The 20,374-nt window shown below is 38.9% G+C and overlaps 1 protein-coding gene across 5 annotated transcripts in view; it reads left to right on the top strand.

The window, feature by feature from the left end:
• LOC138762014 (F-box/WD repeat-containing protein 5-like) overlaps positions 1–20,374 on the top strand; it is a 62,718-nt gene that overhangs the window by 20,786 nt on the left and 21,558 nt on the right. For all 5 annotated transcript variants that reach the window (XM_069935184.1, XM_069935176.1, XM_069935204.1 and 2 more), the window contains exon 5: positions 1,058–1,206. In XM_069935184.1, the coding sequence (XP_069791285.1) occupies positions 1,058–1,206 (149 nt within the window). The remainder of the gene's footprint in view (positions 1–1,057; positions 1,207–20,374) is intronic.

Below are 20,374 nucleotides of genomic sequence, written 5' to 3'. Positions count from 1 at the left end.
ATAGCAGTATAAGCACATTGTTGAACAATATCAGGGCAGAAGTGAGGACTGAGTGGCATGCGAAAGCAGAATCACTATTTCCAAGTTTCCCTCCAAGTTGTACACTCCCCTGCCTTGGAAGTATACCACAGACAGTTGGTTCCTTCATTTTGCTGGATGTAAATACTTTCAAAGCTATGTTCAAGTTTACTTATCATCCAATTACACAAGTCCAACCCAATGCACTCCGGTCCTCAGTGCAAAACATGCTGACACACACACACGTATGCAAACACACGTATGCAGAACAAATGTTCACATATATAATAAATAAATATTATTTAATAAATAGTAGGGTCTCAGATGGTTTTTGTGAGCAGTTAATTTAGTCATTCAGCAGTCTCACTGCCCTTGGGAAGAAGTTGTTTTTCAGCCTGGTGGTACTGGCTCTGATATTCCTATATCTCTTTCCCAATAATACCGCAGCAATTCACATTAATCCTTATAACTTGTCGAGGGAAATTAAGGATGGACAATAAATGTTAGCCTTGCGAGCAATCCACACAACATGTGTTTTAAACAAAAGTCTTCTAATTCTTCTTTGATATGTTGGTGGATCAAAAGGATTGATTGTCAATTTTATGTCCATGTTCAAAAAAAAAAGAAAGGATTGTACATCACAGAATAAAAGCTGATGATTAATCTCTGTAAATGGTGAATATCTTTGGGACTGACCAAAAAAAAAAGTTCCTGTATCTCCATTTTGTCATTCTAATGTCAATGGAAATAATATAAAGGGAAAGTAAAATGGCATTTGAAGAAATATAGATTAATAAATTATTTGCAGAAGGTTATGATTTGACTGCACTCTCAGAAAGGGTGATGTTATAGATTCAAAAGTAACATTCAAATAAGAATTAGATAAAGAAAAATACTGGGCTGAAGGAGAAAGGGCTGGGGAGTGTAATTGGACAACTCTTTTGAACAGTCGCTTTCTGTGGGATACAATTGTATAATTTAATGAATGCTGCATTTTTCACACTTTCCCATTATTCTTCCCTTTGCTCTCCACTTCCAGATGACTTTACGTTGCTATCCCGAGTGAGGAATAAACCCTACGATGTCTTTGGCTGTTGGTTAAATGAAACACATTTAATCTCTGGGAATCTGCACTGGATTGGAAACATGACATCTTGCTCGGTGCTTTGGTTAAACAAAGCCTATCAGGTGAAGACACAGTATTTCTTGCCCACCTCCAGCACATGAAAGATGTGCCTGTCAAAGTGTAGACAATTTGGGATGTAATGCACTTTCTGTTTCTGATGTTGAACTTAGGCTACAGATGATGAGAGAGACCAAAACAGGGACTCGTCATTAGTGCATTCCATAGAACAGTGCTTCTTAACCTGGATTGCACAACTCCCTCAGAAAGTTATGGGTGGAATCAACAATTGTACCACCTCTATTAGGCTTTAACATTATTAAGGTAATTTAGTTAGAAAGTTCACAAATATTCTTATTCAAATTTTCATAATCATTGCTTTATCAATCAATATCTCTGTAATCTTTGAGATCATAGGATTTCTAAATTTCTAGAACTTGTTTATCACAGATCCTACCTCTATTTTTGGCAGCTGTGCCTTAAACAGCTTATGCTAAGCCCAAGAGTTCCATCCCTGAACCACTTTGTCTCTGTATCTCTCCTCCTTTTAAGAGAGTCCACCTCCTTTTAAGCTACAGAAAGCAAGTAACAGGTTCCTGGTTGAATTTCTAGCCTATGCTGCGTAATAAGAGGAGAGCTTATTGTGCAGTAGAAAGCTATGTCACAGCATTAGTGGGTTAGTTTAGAAAGGAGATTACACAACTAATATTTATTGATGTGTTTCTGAAAGAAATATATAGGTTTGGGGATGAGTGTAGGAGTGGGTTAAGTAGAGGATGAGGCTTTGCTGTAATGTCTTCTGCTGCCCATTGTTTAGCCTCAGTCATTGAAAACACTGCCATATAGAACAAGGAGGTGGAACTTGTAAAACATGCAAAGAAGTAACATGCGTAAGGAAAAATAAAAAGCAAAAAAAGTTGTTCCTCCACCTTCATTCCTCTTCTCTGTAGACAGCCTTTATTTAATATAAAACCACTCAACAAACATATCACAATATTACAAATTTAATCCATACTTGTGGTATTTTATATAAAAAAGGAAGTAAAAAATACGAAAGAACCCCCCCCAACCCCCTACAAACTTTATAAAAAGAGAAAAAAAAGGGACAAAAAAATCACAACAGGAGCACTTCACTTTCCAATAAACTTATTTATTCATAGAGACCCATAAGAGAAAGGGAATGTTCAAGATTCATTCAAATTTTAATACTAACAGTTTGTAAATATGGGCTCCATATTTCACAAAATATATGATATTTACCTCTTAAATTGTAAATAATTTTCTCAAGTGGAATAAAACTTCGAACTTCTGCAAGTCATCTGTCCATTCCCAAATCAATATCTGATTTCCAAATTATTACAATACATTTTCTTGCTATTGCTAAAGCAATTTGAACAAATGTTACTTGAAACATATTAAATTTAAATTTAGGTTTAATTCCTCCAATATCTCCCAGTAAAAGTAACATTGGATCCTGTGGGATCTTACTCCAGTTATTTGTTCTAATAAATTACCCAAATCAAGCCAAAAAGGTTTAATTGTGGAACACTGCCAAGTCGAATGCAAAAAAGTACCAACTTCTTGGCCACATCTAAAACATAAATCTGAATAAACATAATTCATATTATCTAATTTTAGTGGTGTTAAATATTACTGTGTAGCGGCTGCTAACAGCAGCACTACTGAAAAGAAGTACGTCCACATACACGAGGGTGAACCAGTAACTAACTTTATTTGAATCTCTCGCACTGCTTTTAGGGGATGACTCACTTCCTGTCTGGGGCACGCTGGTCTATGGGAGTGACGTCAGTGCTTTGCGGAGTCACTACCTGCCCAGCAATGTGTAACCAGAAAATGGTGATACCTTCCAGGCAATGCGTGTCGCCAAATGCGGGTTTCTCCTGAGAAGGGAAGGTTGTTGGGGGGGGTCCCGCACCATCTTGTATCAACCGACTGGGGCTGCGATTCAGCTCATCTAACTGTGCGATCAGTCAGCCCGGTACACCACCCCCCCCAGAATTGCTGCCATCCTTTGAACAAGTCACAGTGCTGTCTTTAGGCGGGTGGCCTCTGTGTCTGACCTGGGAGCCGGGACAGGCTGGCTTGAGTTCAAATGCGCTGCCTTTGGTAAATCCACTGTCATTGGTAAACATGTCCTGCTGCCCGCCAATGTCCAGGGTGAAAACAACACCATTGTGCTGTAACACCTTGAATGGGCCTTTGTAGGGTCATTGCAGGGGCGTTCCTTGCTGTCCTCTACGAATAAAAACAAAATTGGTGGACTGTAGATCCACAGGAATGTGGCTGGATGGAGAACTGTGTCAGGAAGGTGGTGAAAGTTTCAGCTTACCAATCTGTTCTCTCAAGTACTGAAGGATGTCTAAGGCACTGGTTTGTGGACTGGGATGGTTGAAGTGAATGTCCCTTGAGATGGTAAGTGGAGAGCCGTACACTATCTCAGCGGACAATGCTGGCAGGTCTTCTTTTGGCGCTGTGTGAATTCCCAACAACACCTATGGGAGTTCATCCATCCAATTCGGGCCTTGTAGTTGAGCTTTCAGGGCTGCTTTCAGATGGTGGTGGAAACATTTGATGAGGCCGTTTGCATAAGGATGGTAGGCCATGGTTTGTTGTAACTGCCTGCCACAGAACTTGGCTATGTTGGACCAGAGTGAGGACGTGAACTCAAGTGGACAAGAAAGTTCTGGTGCAGGTCTCTATGTCACATATGGGAAGGGGTATCGCTTCTGGCCAACGGGTAAAACTGTCAACTATTGTCAATAAATACTGCATACCTTGGCTCACTGGAAGCGGGCCAACTGGTGTTGCACCAGAGCAAAACCCTGGAGAGGGGCCTTGGTGTGTCTGTGCACTTTTGTGCACTGGCAATTCAAGCAAGCCTTAGCCCATAGAGTTATGTCACGGCGGAGGCCGTGCCACATGAACTTGTTGGACAGCAGGTGGACCCTGGACCTTTTTGAAGGATGTGACAGGCTGTGAATGTGGTCGAGTCCCCGCCATCGCCAGGTCATGGGTAGCATGGGTCTGGGGAACCCTGTGGATATGTCACACAGTAAAGTTGGGCTCCCCGGTGAAGGACAGAAATCTCTAACCTTTAGGCTGGTGATGGCAGTCCAGTAGGCCTGGATGTCCGCATCCTCTGTCTGGTCTTTGGCCAGTTGAGCAACATCGAGCCCTCTTGAGATAGCAGAGATGGCCGGTCTGGACAGAGCGTCAGCCATAACGTTGGACTTGCCTGCGACGTGGGGAATGTCTGTAGTATAATCCAAAATGTTGGAAAGGTGTCAATGTTGCCTCGCCATCCAAGGGTTTGAGACCTTGTTGAGTGCATGAGTCAGTGGCTTGTGGGCTGTGCAGGTGACATAAACCCTTCCTTCTAGCATGTACTGAAAATGTCGTATTGCCAAGTACAGGGCCAACCGGTCGGTCATGGTTGAACGTGCTGTATTTGAGCTCTGAAATCTAGAGATGTATGCTGAAGAGGGCCAGGGGCGCCACTGTTCATCAACCCACTGCTCAAGCACCTCACCAACTGCTCTGTCCAATACATCTGTTGTAAGGGCCAAGGAGGAGGAAGAGTCAGGATGAGCCAAATATGTAGCCTCCACTAGTGCCGCTTTAGCCGCCTTCAACGGTTTTATGTGTCCACTGGAGCACCTTGTCGCCGAGTTTGATGAGGTAAAATAGGGGTTGCATGAGGGTGGGTGCTCCTGGGAGGAATCGATGATAAAAGTTCACCATCCCTAGGATAATGCTTGGCCTGCGGAATCCTGGATGGCTTCTATCTTATCCAGCAACGGCGTGGCACCCTTGCTGGTGATATGGTGTCCAAGGAAATCAATTGTTTCTGGGCCGAATTGGCATTTAGCCGGATTCACTGTGAGTCCGATCTCCTGCAACTTGTTGAAAAGGCGAGTCAGGTGCTTCCTGTGTATGCTGGCATCAGAGCTGGCAACCAGATAGATGAAGTTGAAATCGAGATCCTTGCCAACCACGTCCATAAGATACTGAAAAGTCTGGGCTGCATTCTTTAATCTGAAAGGCATCTGGAGGAACTCAAAAGGTATAATAACTCAAAAGGTATTATAATAAAGGTATAATAGATATCGTTAGGATGCACCAGAATCTGATTGTATCCCTTGACGAGGCCTATCTTCGAAAAAATCTGGCAACCCTGGAGCTGTGTAGTGAAGTCTTGGATGTGTGGGATGGGGTATCTAATCTGGGACTGTGGCATTATTGAGCTGTCTGTATTTACCACATGGACGCCAACCACCGGAGTTTTTCTGGACCATGTGCAGTAGGGATACCCAGGGGCTTTTTGAATGGCGAATGATACTCCTCCATGGCAGCAAACTCGGTCTGGGCTTGGAGGAATTTATCTTGCGGGAGGCGCTATACCTGTGCATGCACTGGTGGTCCAGTGGTTTTTTTTTTTTATATATATTTTTCACACCATAAATCACAATAGCCATGATATACACTTTTTCTTTTCCACACATTTACAGTGACTTTTTCTCCCTCCCCCCTCCCTCCTCCCAAGCCACCCTCCCACCCCCCCCCCCTCATCCATTTTAGGTATACAATCTAGGTTGCATTAATTCAGTTAGACAATGTTGTCATTCAACAAAAATACACCAGAAATTCTACTGAGTCCATTCTTTTCTTTTCTTCTCCTTCCATCAACTTAGGTAATGTTTGTTCCCGGTAGGTTTTTGCTATTGTATTTAATGTAAGGCTCCCATACTTGTTCGAATATTTCAATATTATTTCTTAAACTATATGTTATTTTTTCTAATGGAATACATTTATTCATTTCTATATACCATTGTTGTATTTTCAAATTATCTTCCAATTTCCAGGTTGACATAATACATTTTTTTGCTACGGCTAGGGCTATCTTGACAAATCTTTTTTGTGCTTCTTCCAAGTCAATTCCAAATTCTTTATTTTTTATGTTACTTAGGAGAAAGATCTCTGGATTCTTTGGTATATTGTTTTCTGTTATTTTATTTAATATCTGATTGAGATCATCCCAAAATTTTTCTACTCTCTCACATGTCCAGATTGCATGAATTGTTGTTCCCCTTTCTTTTTTACATCGAAAACATCTATCAGATACTGTTGGGTCCCATTTATTTAACTTTTGCGGTGTTATATATAGTCTGTGTAACCAATTATATTGTATCATACGCAGCCTCGCATTTATTGTATTTCTCATCGTTCCAGAGCATAACTTCTCCCATGTTTCCTTTTTTATCTTTATATTTAAATCTTGTTCCCATTTTTGTTTAGTTTTACCATTTGTTTCCTCATTCTCCTTTTCTTGCAGTTTAATATACATATTTTTTATAAATCTTTTGATTAACATTGTATCTGTAATCACATATTCAAGGTTACTTCCCTCTGGTAAACTCAAGTTGCTTCCTAATTTATCTTTCAAGTAGGATCTCAGTTGGTAATATGCCAGCGCTGTATCTCCAGTTATATTGTACTTATCTCTCATTTGTTCAAAGGATAAGAATCTACTTCCTGAAAAACAATTTTCTATTCTTTTAATCCCTTTTTTTTCCCATTTTCTAAAGGCAAGGTTGTCTATTGTAAAAGGGAGTAGCTTATTTTGCGTCAATATTAGTTTTGGTATTTGGTCATTTATTTTATTTCTTTCTACATGAATCTTCTTCCATATATTGAGGAGATGGTGTAATACTGGAGAAGTTCTATGTTGTACCAATTTTTCGTCCCATTTAAATAATATGTGTTCAGGTATCTTTTCCCCTATTTTATCTAATTCTAGTCTCGTCCAGTCTGGTTTTTCCCTTGTTTGATAAAAATCTGATAGGTACCTTAATTGTGCGGCTCTATAATAATTTTTGAAGTTTGGCAATTGTAAGCCTCCTTGTTTATACCATTCTGTTAATTTATCTAGTGCTATCCTCGGTTTCCCCCCTCTCCATAAAAATCTCCTTATTATTTTCTTTAACTCTTTGAAGAATTTTTCTGTCAGTTGTATTGGAAATGCCTGAAATAAGTATAGTATCCTTGGAAAGATGTTCATTTTAATACAGTTTATCCTTCCTATCAGTGTTAGTGGTAGCTCTTTCCAATGCTCTAAATCGTCCTGTAATTTTTTCATTAGTGGATTGTAATTGAGTTTATATAATTGGCCTAGATTTTTGTTTATTTGCACACCTAGGTATCTTATTGCCTGCGTTTGCCATCTGAATGGGGATTCCTCCTTAAATTTTGAGAAATCCGCGTTATTCATAGGCATTGCTTCACTTTTATTTACGTTTATCTTGTATCCCGACACTTCTCCATATTCCTTCAATTTCTTATATAGTTCTTTTATTGATAGTTCTGGTTCTGTTAAGTACACTATCACATCATCCGCAAACAGACTGATTTTATATTCCCTGTCTTTTATTTTTATTCCTTTTATATTATTATCTCTTCTTATCGATTCTGCTAGTGGTTCTATAGCTAGCGCAAACAATAATGGTGATAGTGGGCATCCCTGCCGCGTTGACCTGCTTAAGTTAAATTGCTTTGATACATGTCCATTTACTGTCACTTTCGCTAACGGTCCCTCATATAATGCTTTAATCCAATTAATAAACTTCTCCGGTAAACTGAATTTTTGCAATACTTTGAACAAGTAATTCCATTCTACTCTGTCGAAGGCCTTCTCTGCGTCTAAAGCAACTGCTACTGCCGGTGCTTTATTTCCTTCTACTGCATGAATTAAGTTAATAAATTTACAAATATTGTCTGTTGTGCGTCTTTTTTTGATAAATCCAGTTTGGTCTAAATTTACCATTTTCGGTACCTGTTCTGCTAATCTGTTCGCTAATAGTTTAGCTATTATCTTATAATCTGTGTTTAGCAGAGATATTGGTCTATATGACGCTGGTGAGAGTGGATCTTTCCCTTGTTTTAGTATCACTGTAATTATTGCTGTTTTACATGAATCTGGTAAGTTTTGTGTCTCATCAATCTGGTTGATTACATCCAGGAGGGACGGTATTATTAGGTCTTTAAATGTTTTGTAGAATTCTATTGGGAGTCCATCCTCTCCTGGTGTCTTATTATTTGGTAAATTTTTTATTATCTCTTGTATTTCTACTGTTCCAAATGGTTCTGTTAATTTATTTTGTTCCTCTATTTGTAGTTTTGGTAGTTCAATTTTAGTCAAAAATTCATCTATTTTCCCTTCTTTCCCTTCGTTTTCGGTTCGGTATAATTGTTCATAGAATTCTCTGAAGTTTTCCTTAATTTCTTTTGGATTATATGTAATTTGTTTGTCTTTTTTCCTTGTTGCCAATACCATTTTCTTAGTTTGCTCTGTCTTAAGCTGCCATGCTAAGATTTTGTGTGTTTTTTCACCTAGTTCATAATATTTCTGTTTTGTCTTCATTATATTCTTCTCCACCTTATATGTTTGTAATGTTTCATATTTTATTTTTTTATCCGCCAATTCTCTTCTTTTGGTTGTATCTTCCTTTATTGCTAATTTTTTTTCTATGTTTATTATTTCCCTTTCCAACTGCTCTGTTTCCTGATTATAGTCCTTCTTCATCTTGGTTGCATAACTTATTATTTGCCCTCTAATGAATGCTTTCATTGCGTCCCATAGTATAAGCTTATCTTCCACTGATTCCGTATTTACTTCAAAGTACATTTTTAATTGTTTTTCAATAAATTCTCTAAAATCCTGTCTTTTAAGTAGCATGGGGTTTAATCTCCATCTATACATTCTTGGAGGGATGTCCTCTAGCTCTATTGCCAATAACAGGGGTGAGTGGTCCGATAATAGTCTAGCTTTATATTCCGTTTTCCTAACTCTCCCTTGAATGTGGGCTGATAACAGGAATAGGTCTATCCTTGAGTATGTTTTATGTCTAGTCGAGTAGTATGAGTATTCCTTTTCTTTTGGGTTTTGTTTCCTCCATATGTCCACAAGTTTCATTTCTTGCATTGATTTAATTATAAATTTGGTTACTTTGTTCTTCCTGTTAATTTTTTTCCCCGTTTTATCCATATTTGGATCCAAATTCAGATTGAAATCCCCTCCTATTAGTATGTTCCCTTGCGTATTAGCTACCTTCAAAAAGATATCTTGCATAAACTTTTGATCTTCTTCGTTAGGTGAATATATATTAAGTAGATTCCAAAGCTCTGAATATATCTGACATTTTATCATAACATATCTCCCTGCTGGATCTATTATTTCCTCTTCTATTTTAAATGGCACATTTTTGCTAATTAATATAGCCACTCCTCTTGCTTTTGAATTATACGATGCTGCTGTTACATGTCCTACCCAATCTCTCTTTAATTTCTTGTGCTCCAATTCAGTTAAGTGTGTTTCTTGGACAAATGCTATATCTATTTTTTCCTTTTTCAGTAAATTTAGTAGTTTCTTCCTTTTAATTTGGTTATGTATTCCATTAATATTTAGAGTCATATAGTTCAGCGTAGCCATTTTATATTTTGTTTATCTTCTCTTTCCGTTTTTCCATCATTACCTTTCCTCCTTTTCCATTTCTGTTTTCCTATTTTCAACTCTTTACCAGACAACATTCCTACAACATCCAACATTTTCCTTATTCTCCTATTTCTATCTTCTTTATCCCCAATCTCCCCTTCCCCTCCTGAGTTGCCCTTTATCCCTTGTCGGACAACCACATCTCCCCTCTCCATTTGGATTTGCGAATCCACTCGCAAGCGTCAACTGATTTTGCAGTGACCGCTCTTTTCCCCCACCCAGCCCCCCCAGAAAAGATTTCGCTTTTTATATGTCACAAAGGTCACTCTTTTAATTCCCTCCTTATTCTCTCTATTCCATTACCTTCCCTTATTAATTCTTGTCTATACTCTCTATGTTTTCCTCTAATTACAGATACTTTCACATATGCCCATTGTCTCTATTCACTCTTATACCTCTTTACCCGCATACATATCAATCATGGTCATTTTTACCCTCCTTACCCGTCTTCATCCCTCAGTCTATTTTTGTCTTTACCCACATACATATCAATCGTGATCATTTTTGCTCTCATTACCCGTCTTCATCCCTCAGTCTATTTTTGTAATTGTTCTGCAAATTTTCGTGCTTCTTCTGGATCCGAGAATAGTCTGTTTTGTTGTCCTGGAATAAATATTTTCAATACCGCAGGATGCTTCAGTGTAAATTTATATCCTTTCTTCCATAAAATCGCTTTTGCTGTATTGAACTCTTTTCTCTTCTTTAGGAGTTCAAAGCTTATATCTGGATAAATGAAGATTTTTTGCCCTTTATACTCCAGTGGTTTGTTGCCCTCTCTTACTTTTTCCATTGTCTTCTCCAGTACCTTTTCTCTTGTAGTATATCTTAGGAATTTTACTACAATAGATCTTGGTTTTTGTTGTGGTTGTGGTTTAGGGGCCAATGCTCTATGTGCCCTTTCTATTTCCATTTCTTGCTGTAGTTCTGGACATCCTAGGGCCTTAGGGATCCATTCTTTTATAAACTCCCTCATATTCTTGCCTTCTTCATCTTCCTTAAGGCCCACTATCTTTATGTTATTTCTTCTGTTATAATTTTCCATTATATCTATTTTTTGGGCTAGTAATTCTTGTGTCTCTTTAGTTTTTTTATTAGATTCCTCCAATTTCTTTTTTAAGTCTTCTACCTCCATTTCTGCTGCTATTGCCCGTTCTTCCATCTTGTCCATTTTTTTCCCCATTTCTGTTAAGGTCATATCCATTTTATTTATTTTCTTTTCTGTGTTGTTTATTCTTCTTCTTAAATCATTGAATTCCTGTGTTTGCCATTCTTTAAATGACTCCATGTATCCTCTAACAAGAGCAAGTATATCCTTTACCTTGCCTTTCCCTTTATCTATTTCACTGTACTCTTCCTCTTCTTCCTCTAGGTTGGCCATCTGTTGTTTCTTTGCTGCCCTTTCCTCCTCTTCTTTCTTGTTTCCATTGTCTTCTGTGGTCTCTTCTTGCTGCAGGTGTTCTGCAGCTGTCGTTGCCGGCTGTGGAGATCGACTCCCCAGCTGGTCCCCCCTCCCGTCGGTGTGTTTCTTTTCATGCGCATCGCGCATGCGCGACTCCTCGCGCATGCGCGGTTGCGCACTTTTACTCGGCTCTGTGAGCCATTGTTGTAGTTCTTTTTCTACCGACCTGAGGTAGTGGGGTCTTCTCTCCACAGTGGGCCTCTTCGGACAGGTAAGGCCTTCACCTTTTTCCTCCGTTGTTTTCTCTTCCTCTCTTCTTTCCGTTGATTTTGATTTTTCTCCTTTTGTCTCCATCTTCTTTCCACCTTTATACTCACTTTTATTTAACTTGTATTTCTGTGCCTTTGTATTTTCTCTTGTTTTTCCCGACTTTTCTGGAGAGGGCTGGAGTTCACCGTCCGGCCACTACTCCATCACGTGACTCCTCGGTCCAGTGGTTTCGATGTGGTGCTCCACACCATGTGCTGGCTTACCGTGATGGATACTTGGCCAGTAAAAGGGCATATTCGTTAAGGTCTAGGCATGGATGCCTAACTGCAAATCCTTCCATGTCCGCTGGTCCCTTAGGTAGAGTAGGCCTTTATGTGTGCCAACCTCTGAGGCCACTGTCAGTGGCCAACCTGTTCGTTTCCCATCACCGCACTTAACTTGGCATTGAGGTGTGAGTGTGGAAGGACGCACCGCTGGGTATTGCGACCCCATCTGCGGAGTTAGAAACAATATCGCTCCATTTGAGCACTCGTTGCGTTGCAGGTGGGCCTTGGCTACTGCTGGCAGAACCGACAGAGGGGAAACCCCTGGTACAGGGGGTGAGACAGAGGTGCCGACATCATAGATCGGTTGTACATGTATCGAGCTCTGCTGTGGGGTGTGAAAAACTCTCTCTGCTTCTGTGGCTACCAGGTGTGGGGAGTTGATATTGCAGAGGAAACACACACTGGTAGCTTGGAGAGGACAGGGCTTTGAACAAGAAAGAGTTTGTGTGCCCATCTGCTAAGGCCACTATTTTGTGCATGAGCTCTGAGGGGTTTCTATTGCCCAGGCCTTGCATATTCAGGATGTGGACAGCATGCACGTCCCATCTGAGTTCCAGGGAATTGAGGAGGAAATGTAGGAATTGTTGGTACTTAATGCTCCATTGGAGGATTTTCCACAAAGGAGCTTACTTTGGCTGTAGTAGCGGCATTCAGGGTGCTGATGACATAGCAGAATTTGGTGTCCTCTGAGACAATGCCTCTGACCTGGCACTGAGACTTGGCCAGTTTTAACCAGTCCTGGGCTGGTTGGCCCCAAAGGGCGGCAAATGGATGCCCACAACGTTGGTCGCAGCTGTTGGGACTGTAGCAGTAGTGGTATCCTGCATTTTGTCACATTTGAGGTGGGTTCCAAAGACGTTGGAACTGTCAGGGTCACCACTGTAGCGGCTGCTAATGGCAGCGCTACTGAAAAGAAGTACATCCACACAACATGAGGGTGAACCAGTAACTAACTTTATTTGAATCTCTCGCACTGCTTTTCGGGGACGACCCACTTCCTATCTGGGGCATACTAGTCTATGGGAGTGACGTCAGCGTGTTGCTAGTGTTCCACTAGGAAGTGGCAACATCTCCCAGGCATTTCGTGTCACCAAACGCAGGCTTCTGAGAAGGGAACAGGGCCCACGCCATCTTGTACCAACCAACTGGGGCAGCGATTCAGCCCATCTAACCACGCGGTTGCTCAGCCCGCTACACCTGATTAATTATATTGAACTAACCGATATCTCACATTTATTTTACTTTTCATGCTTTCTCTACATCATCTGAATCCATCTACATTCACCTATTTTATTTAAATCTACCTCCCATTTATGTCTTGATTTATGAATTCCTTTTCGAGCCTTATTTTGTAATAATTTATACATCTCTGAAATAAATTTCTTTACATCCCTATTACTTAATAATAATTCTACTTCTATCTCTGCTGGTAATACTAAATCTTGACCAAAATTTCACAGAAAAATCTCTTAATTTGATAGTAACAAAATTTTGTATTTTCCAATATCTTAAATTTTTCTTTCATTCTACTAAAAGTAATTAATTTCCCGCTTCAAAACAATCTTTAATTTTCCTAATATCATAATTTTGCCAGATTTTTAGAAGTTTATTTTCCATAGAAAATGGAATGTCTACTTTGAAATAAAGGTTTTCTTCCAGACATTAAAAACCTCTTCCACCAATATCTTTCTCAATTTTCTTCCAAAGTTCAATTAAAGTTTTCAGGATGGTTGTTTCTTTATTTGTTATTAACAATCTTGCTTTCCATTTATAAATAAAATGTTTTGGATCTGTTTCTCCTATTTTATCAAGTTCTATATTTACCCATGCTGGAACATTATTTACTCATATATTACATTAACAAATTTCAACTGTGCTACTTTATAATAATTCATAAAATTGGGGAGCTGTAAACCTCTTAAATTGTATTTCCACGTCAGTTTTTCCAAAAAAACCCGAGCCAGTTTTCCTTTCCATAAAAATTTTCTAACACAAACATTTAATTTCTTAAAATATTTTGGGGGAATTGAGATTGGAATCGATTGGAATAAATATTGTATTCGAGAAAAAACATTAAGCTTAATACAATTTACTCTACCCATCAAAGTAATAGGTAACATATTCTATTTTTCCAAATCTTCTTTAATTTTCTTTAATAAGTAAACAATTTAATTTTTCTGTCACATCTGGTTGCACATGAAACCTAAATATTATATTCCAAGATCTGGCCATCTAGATTCAATTACTCCATACATTTCTGATAATCTCCATTAACTAAAGACACAATTTCACTCTTCTCCCCATTTATTTTATATCCCGAAATATTTCCATATTATTTTATTCTAATTTTAAGTTGATGCAAAGCATTTAAAGGATCTGTTAAATAAATCAAAACATCATCTGCAAATAAATTTATTTTATATTCTTCTTGTTTCACCTTAATACCCACAATCTTTGAATCTCATCTTATTAATTCAATAACGGTTCTATTGCTAAAACAAATAAAGCTGGTGACAATGGGCAACCTTGTTTACTTGATCTCGTTAATTCAAAAGACATTGAAATCTGTCCATTTGTCATTACCTTTGCAATAAGTTTTTTTTATATATCATTCTAACCCAATCTATAAACATTGAACCCAATTTACATTTCTCTAAAACTTTACAGCATCCAAAGTAACTTCCACAATCCAGTCTCCCCCTGTTGGAATCAAATGTATCAAGCTGAAGCCTCACTACATTATCTGAAGATTTCCAACCCTTAACAAATCCAGTTTGATCCATATGTATTAATTTTGGTAAATATTTTGCCAATCTGTTTGCTAATATTTTAGCTAATATTTTATAATCAACATTTAATAATGAAATTGATCTATAAGACGCTGGTTTCATTGGATCTCTCTTTTTTCAGAATTACTGTAATAAATGCCATTAAAAAGGATTATGGCAGAAAATGTACCTTCGTAGCATAATTTAACACATAAATGGAGATATTAAAAGATCTTTAAATTTCATATAAAATTTTACAGGAAATCTGTCTTCTGGTGATTTATTATTTTGCATTGAACTCATTAGCTCGCTAATTTCCCTTGCCATAAATGCTACATTCAAATCTTTCTGTTCCCAGATGTAATATGAGATAAAAACTTAGCAATCTTATTTTCATCATGTACTGCTTCCGAATGAACACTCTTCTCTCCCCCCACCCCCCGTGTGCTGTAAATACTGACTGGATCCCTTCGAACTAATAAGATTACATCAGGCCCAGTGAGAATTAGAATACATCTCATGAGTAATTATAAAAGGTAAAATATTTAATAATAATCAGGACACACAGTCCTTAAAGTGTTCAGGTGGTCTTTTTTCTCTTTTGGACCGCCTTGGCGTGGTTTGCTGTGCTGGTCTTTGGTTGGGACCCGTAAATAGTCGGGTCAGCGTTGACTGCCTGCCTTCGCTGACCTTTGGCAGTGACTGCCCATCTTCACTGGCCTCCTGACTACATGTCTCAGTTACTAGACTCCTCACTGGACTGCTTGGCTCCGCGACCATCTCTGCCTCCCCTCCACTCAGTCTGAGGGGTGGGATGGTTGGGGCAGGCCACGGCAGGTCTGGTTCCACCTCTTCCAGTTCATGGGGGCAGATCATGGACCTTAGTGTCAGTCAATGCATGTAATTGGTCAATGTGTCGCTTCCACAATCTTTTCCCCACTAGAACAGAGTATGAGCAGGGGCTCAATTTTTGAAAGATTACTCCTACCACTCATGGGTCTCTATATTGTCTATTAACTTGTACCTGAACTCTCTCCCCCACTTCCAATGTTCTAGGTGAGGTCTGTGGCAATGTGTTTTTTTGCAATCGGAGACCCAGATCTGGATGAACTGTGGACAATCTGGTCTGCAGGTTGTGGCCAAACATTAGTTCTGCCGGGGAACATTTTGTGTGGTAGAATGTGGCGTGTTTCTGTATCCCAGTAAGAAATCTGCGATTTTGAAAGTCAAGGAGGCATTTAGAAGTTTCATGGTTTTCATTGCTTTTTTGAATGTTTGTACAAAACTTTCTCCCTCCCTTTTAGTACTTGGGTGATAGGATGTGGACAAAATATGTCTGAAATTGTTGTAATGCATAAATTTTTAAAAATGTTCTCATGTAAATTGAGGCCCATTGTTCATGAAGTAATCCATAAATGGCAAAGATAGTTCGTAGTCAGACAGTCATGGGATCTGCTTTGGTATTTTTCAGCTGTGAAACTACTGGCCATTTGGAGTGTGCATCCACAGCTATTAGGAAAGTCTCACCCATGAATGGTCCAGCGAAATCTACATGAATCCGATACCAGGGTTTGGATGGCCTTTTCCATGGGTTAGCTTTGGCTTGCGGTATTTTTGGCTGCATTGACTAATATACTTTGTATTCTCTTACTGTTGTTTCAATATCTCTGTCTGTGGAGGGCCACCAGACATGCATCTGGGCCAGTGCCTTCATTCGTACCATTCCTTGATAGTTGTGGTGTAGTTCTGATAACATGATAGTTTGCCATTTGGCTAGAATAATTGTACAGGTATCTCATCCTCATTGCCATTTTGTGTATGCCCTCTGTTATGAGCCCAAAGGACTCATAAACCCAGCAGCAATAGATATTCGCCAAGACAAATGATTACTTAAACAAAAGTTGCTTTTAATTATCCTTAAACATGACAACAGAATCACACTTTAACTTATCACTATTGACTAATCCCCTTCTAATTCAAAGCACACGTGTATGTAATGTGTGTGTCAGTTCAGAAAAGTTCTTTGATTCACAGTCCAATCTCACTTCTCGTTCCTCCAAGTTCATTGGTTGCAGGCAGTTCTTAAACTGCACAGAATTTAACATTTATGAATTTCACCAGGGTTTGGTGCTTGAAAGGTTGCCACTCAGGAAGGTTCTTGTCGGATTTCAGAGAGAGATTTGTTGTACATCTACTTCCATCGGCCATTTGCCAAAGAAACTTGCCTCCTCAGGGTTCTCCAGGTGATAACCTCTTTCTTTCAGGTCATCACAGAGTTTCTTCTTGCTTCACTTATTCCAAGTGAAACATTAGACAGCCAGTCCTCTCCTCTTGCATGAACCACAAGGGCTTTGACCAGGCTAAACTATGACCAGGCTAAACTAAGCACTCACAACCTGTCTTCAAAATGGGGTTTTCCACAAGCTTGCCAGCTTCTGTTCCAGTTCCAATTGCTGCTGCTGACTGTAACACTCAAGAACTGATCTCTGTGTGTGTATCTCTATCCCTCTCTGAGAAAAAGCCTACAAAACCACATGACCCTCTTAGAACAGCAAGTTCCACTCCAGGCAGCCTGCGGCTTTGATGAGCTCTTTCATTTGTTGCCTTTTTGTAAACAACAATCCAGTAGTGAAGTCTCTTGGGCACTCTCCAAAGCTTCTGCTAAGACTGTGTGGCCAATATGTCTGGCATTAGCAGAGCTCCAGTATTTAAAATCAGATCTGTTTTAAAGTGTTTGTATGTGACCTACACTAACAAACTTTGCTCCAATTTATCTCCCAAAAACATATCTATTTACTCTGTCACAACTCACACAATTAAGACTTGGAGATGTGATGCTTTTTCATCCTTTACTTCTATTAGTCTCTCTTCTTTGGCTTGGCTTCGCGGACGAAGATTTATGGAGGGGATAAATTAGACTATTAGACTAGCCTGGCTACTGACACACAGTGTTATATATATGGAAGAGTGACATCATGACATAGGTGTCATGATGTCCAGCAGAGGGCGGGCTTATTCCCAACAGATATCGCCTATTAAAACCTTTTCCTGCATTTCCACCAAGAGTAAAAAAGTATTCTTTATAAAATTTTCATCATCTACATTTGGTGCATAAGTGCCCACATTTCAGAATAAATCTGACAATTAATCAAAACATCTCCCCACAGGATCTATTATAGTATCAAAATTTTTTAATGATAATGTATTTTTAATTAATATAGCCACTCCTCTTGCTGTAGAATTCAAAGATGAAGCGATAACTTGGCCCACCCAATCCCTTTTTAATTTAGAATGTTCTTTTTCTGTCAAATGAGTTTCTTATAAAAATGCATAACTTCATATTCTTTTCCTTTTAATTTATCTATTTATCCCATTAATATGAAAACTAAAGAAATTTTTTTTATCATCCATTTATCCCAAATCAAAAATCTCTTCCAATTCTATTCTCCCAGGTCTCTTTGTCATCTCAAACTGACTTCTGTGTACATCTCTGTCTCTTAAATGAATTAAAAAAAGAAAATTCCATTAATAACCAAACAAAAGAGAAATAAATACTTAAAAAACTATGTAAACAAAACCCAAAGAGTGCTGAATAAAAATATAACAGCACTATTTCTTTCCACCATACGGGTCATGGCACCAGCCACGATATGGTGCTTAATGATTCGGACAAGCAAGGAAGAACATCCATCCCCCCATAGGGGAAGAATTAATTAATTACACATTAGAAAATAATAAATCACCTGCTACTTCAAGGGCCACGTTAATTTGATCATCATCATTTAAAGATGTTTCCATCTGAGATTCCGTCTGCAACTGAGACTCCTTTTGACAGTTTGCAATCTGCTTCGGCATAACTTTGGTATAATTTGGATCTGCAGCACCTCTCTTTGAATTTCTCATTCAGGACTTAAACTCAATAATTCTTGCTGCTTTTCCTTAACAGTAGGAAGTGATTCTGTAAATCTTTGTGCTTCTTCATCCATAAAAAACTTAGGCCGTTCATTCACCAAAAGCACCTTTGACATAGCTGGAAATCTAAAAGTAAACTTACGGCCTTTCTTCCAAAGAATTGCCTTCACTGGATTGAATTGTTTTCTTAAATCCACATAAAAGAACATTTTAATTTCCATCAATAACCATAGGTCCTATGTTCTGCCTAGCTTTCTGGACCACCAATCTTAAAATTTTCTCTTTATCTTGATATCGCAGACATTTAATCAATATGGCTCTAGGTGGTTGATTTGGCGGTGGTTTCCTCATAAACCTCTATGAGCCCTTTCCAATTCAATTCCATTTGGAAAATTTTCTTCTCCCAAGATTCCAGGAATCTATTTTTGAAAAAAATTCCACAGGATCGCCACTTCCTTCAAAATCTTCTTTAAGTCCGACAATGTTAACATTGTTCCGTCTACTTTGATTTTCCAACATATCCTCTGTTTTTTTCAGAGTGTATCTGAATTTTTAACTTTTTCAATTCTATCATTATGAATATCCATATCGCTTTTAACTCTCTTCAGATCCAAATCAATTCTGAACTGTTGCTTTAACTTCCTTCACTTCTGAAGCACACCTCAACATTTCAGTTTTAACTTCTTTCATATCATCTCTAACATCAGCCCTTATAACTTCATAGTGATCCATTATTAGTATGTAAAGATCTTTCATATTTGGTTCTTTTTTCCAAAACTCAAACCTCCGGGTATTTCTTTTCCAACTTCTTGATCATCTTCATCTTCATCTGATTCTTCTTGATCTCCCTTCTTTTGATCACCAGCTGTCAAAACTGCAGGTACTCTTGACAGTATATCTGCCTGTAGTTCCTCCACCAGCACTGCTGCGGATGGTGCTAGGGAGCAACCATTCCAATGCATAATCTTCCTCTTCAGGCATGCATGGAAATAAACCTTTGTGCATGCAGATAAGGTCAGTATATTCTTGAATGGAGGTCTGGATCAATCTAGCACCATCTTCGCCGGTGTCCTCAGGAGGTGGCGCTGGTTTTGGCTAGAAATAAGCTGTCATCACACGAGTCATTTGCAGAGGGTTCGGAACTTGAGGCCCAGGCTCCAACTGCAAGTTAGGCCGTTCTTCCTCCATTTGTTTTAGCATCTTTACTTATGATTTTCTTCTCTTTTACAGCTTTCTTTCCTCATGCTGCCATGTTCAACAGCTTCTAGATAGACTCCAGAGGATTTTAATATCGTTTAAATTTAAAATCAAATTTTAATTCAGGCTTAATATTTTAATCCCCCCGAAGAGTTGTAATTCCACCTCCTTCTCCTACGCCATTACGATCCGCCCCACCACCCTTGTGCACCTCTCTTTAATACTCTTATTAATTTCTTCGAATGGCACAGCTATTATAGGTGGTGCATAACAGGTCTCATGACCCTGATTCAATTCTGACTTCCACTGCTGTCTTATATTGAGATTTTGTATGTTCTCCCTGTGAGTACCTGGGTTCACCCCCCAGGTATTCCAGTTTCCACCGACATCTCAAAGATGTAAATTGTTCCTAGTATGTAGTAGAGAATCTGGGGGAGATTTAAATGACAATACATGTCAGATTAGTGTAAAATTAAAGTTTGTGAATTGGCACAGACAGTGAACTGAGCCTATTTCTGTGCTGTGTGACACTGTGACTATGATTTCCATCTTTTGCTGTATCTTTTCTTCCAACCTATGGTTCTCTGCAACTCCTGCTCTCAGTCTCTCCTTTCCTCTGGTCTTCAATCTCTCCTGAGAAATACCTTGGGATATTCTCATTGTTGTTCCTCAGCTCCCTGCACCTTCCATGGTAAGAGAAAACACATTATCCTGTCATAAGAATGATAGAAACTGCTGGAAATGATAACAGAGCATTTAGAATACTGCTAGAATTGGGCAGAGTCGATGTAG

This window comes from Narcine bancroftii, chromosome 1 (assembly GCF_036971445.1).
Source record: "Narcine bancroftii isolate sNarBan1 chromosome 1, sNarBan1.hap1, whole genome shotgun sequence".
Lineage (NCBI taxonomy): Eukaryota > Metazoa > Chordata > Chondrichthyes > Torpediniformes > Narcinidae > Narcine > Narcine bancroftii.
The sequence above is the reverse complement of the archived record's forward strand: the minus strand, read 5'-3'. Positions and strand labels throughout refer to the sequence as shown.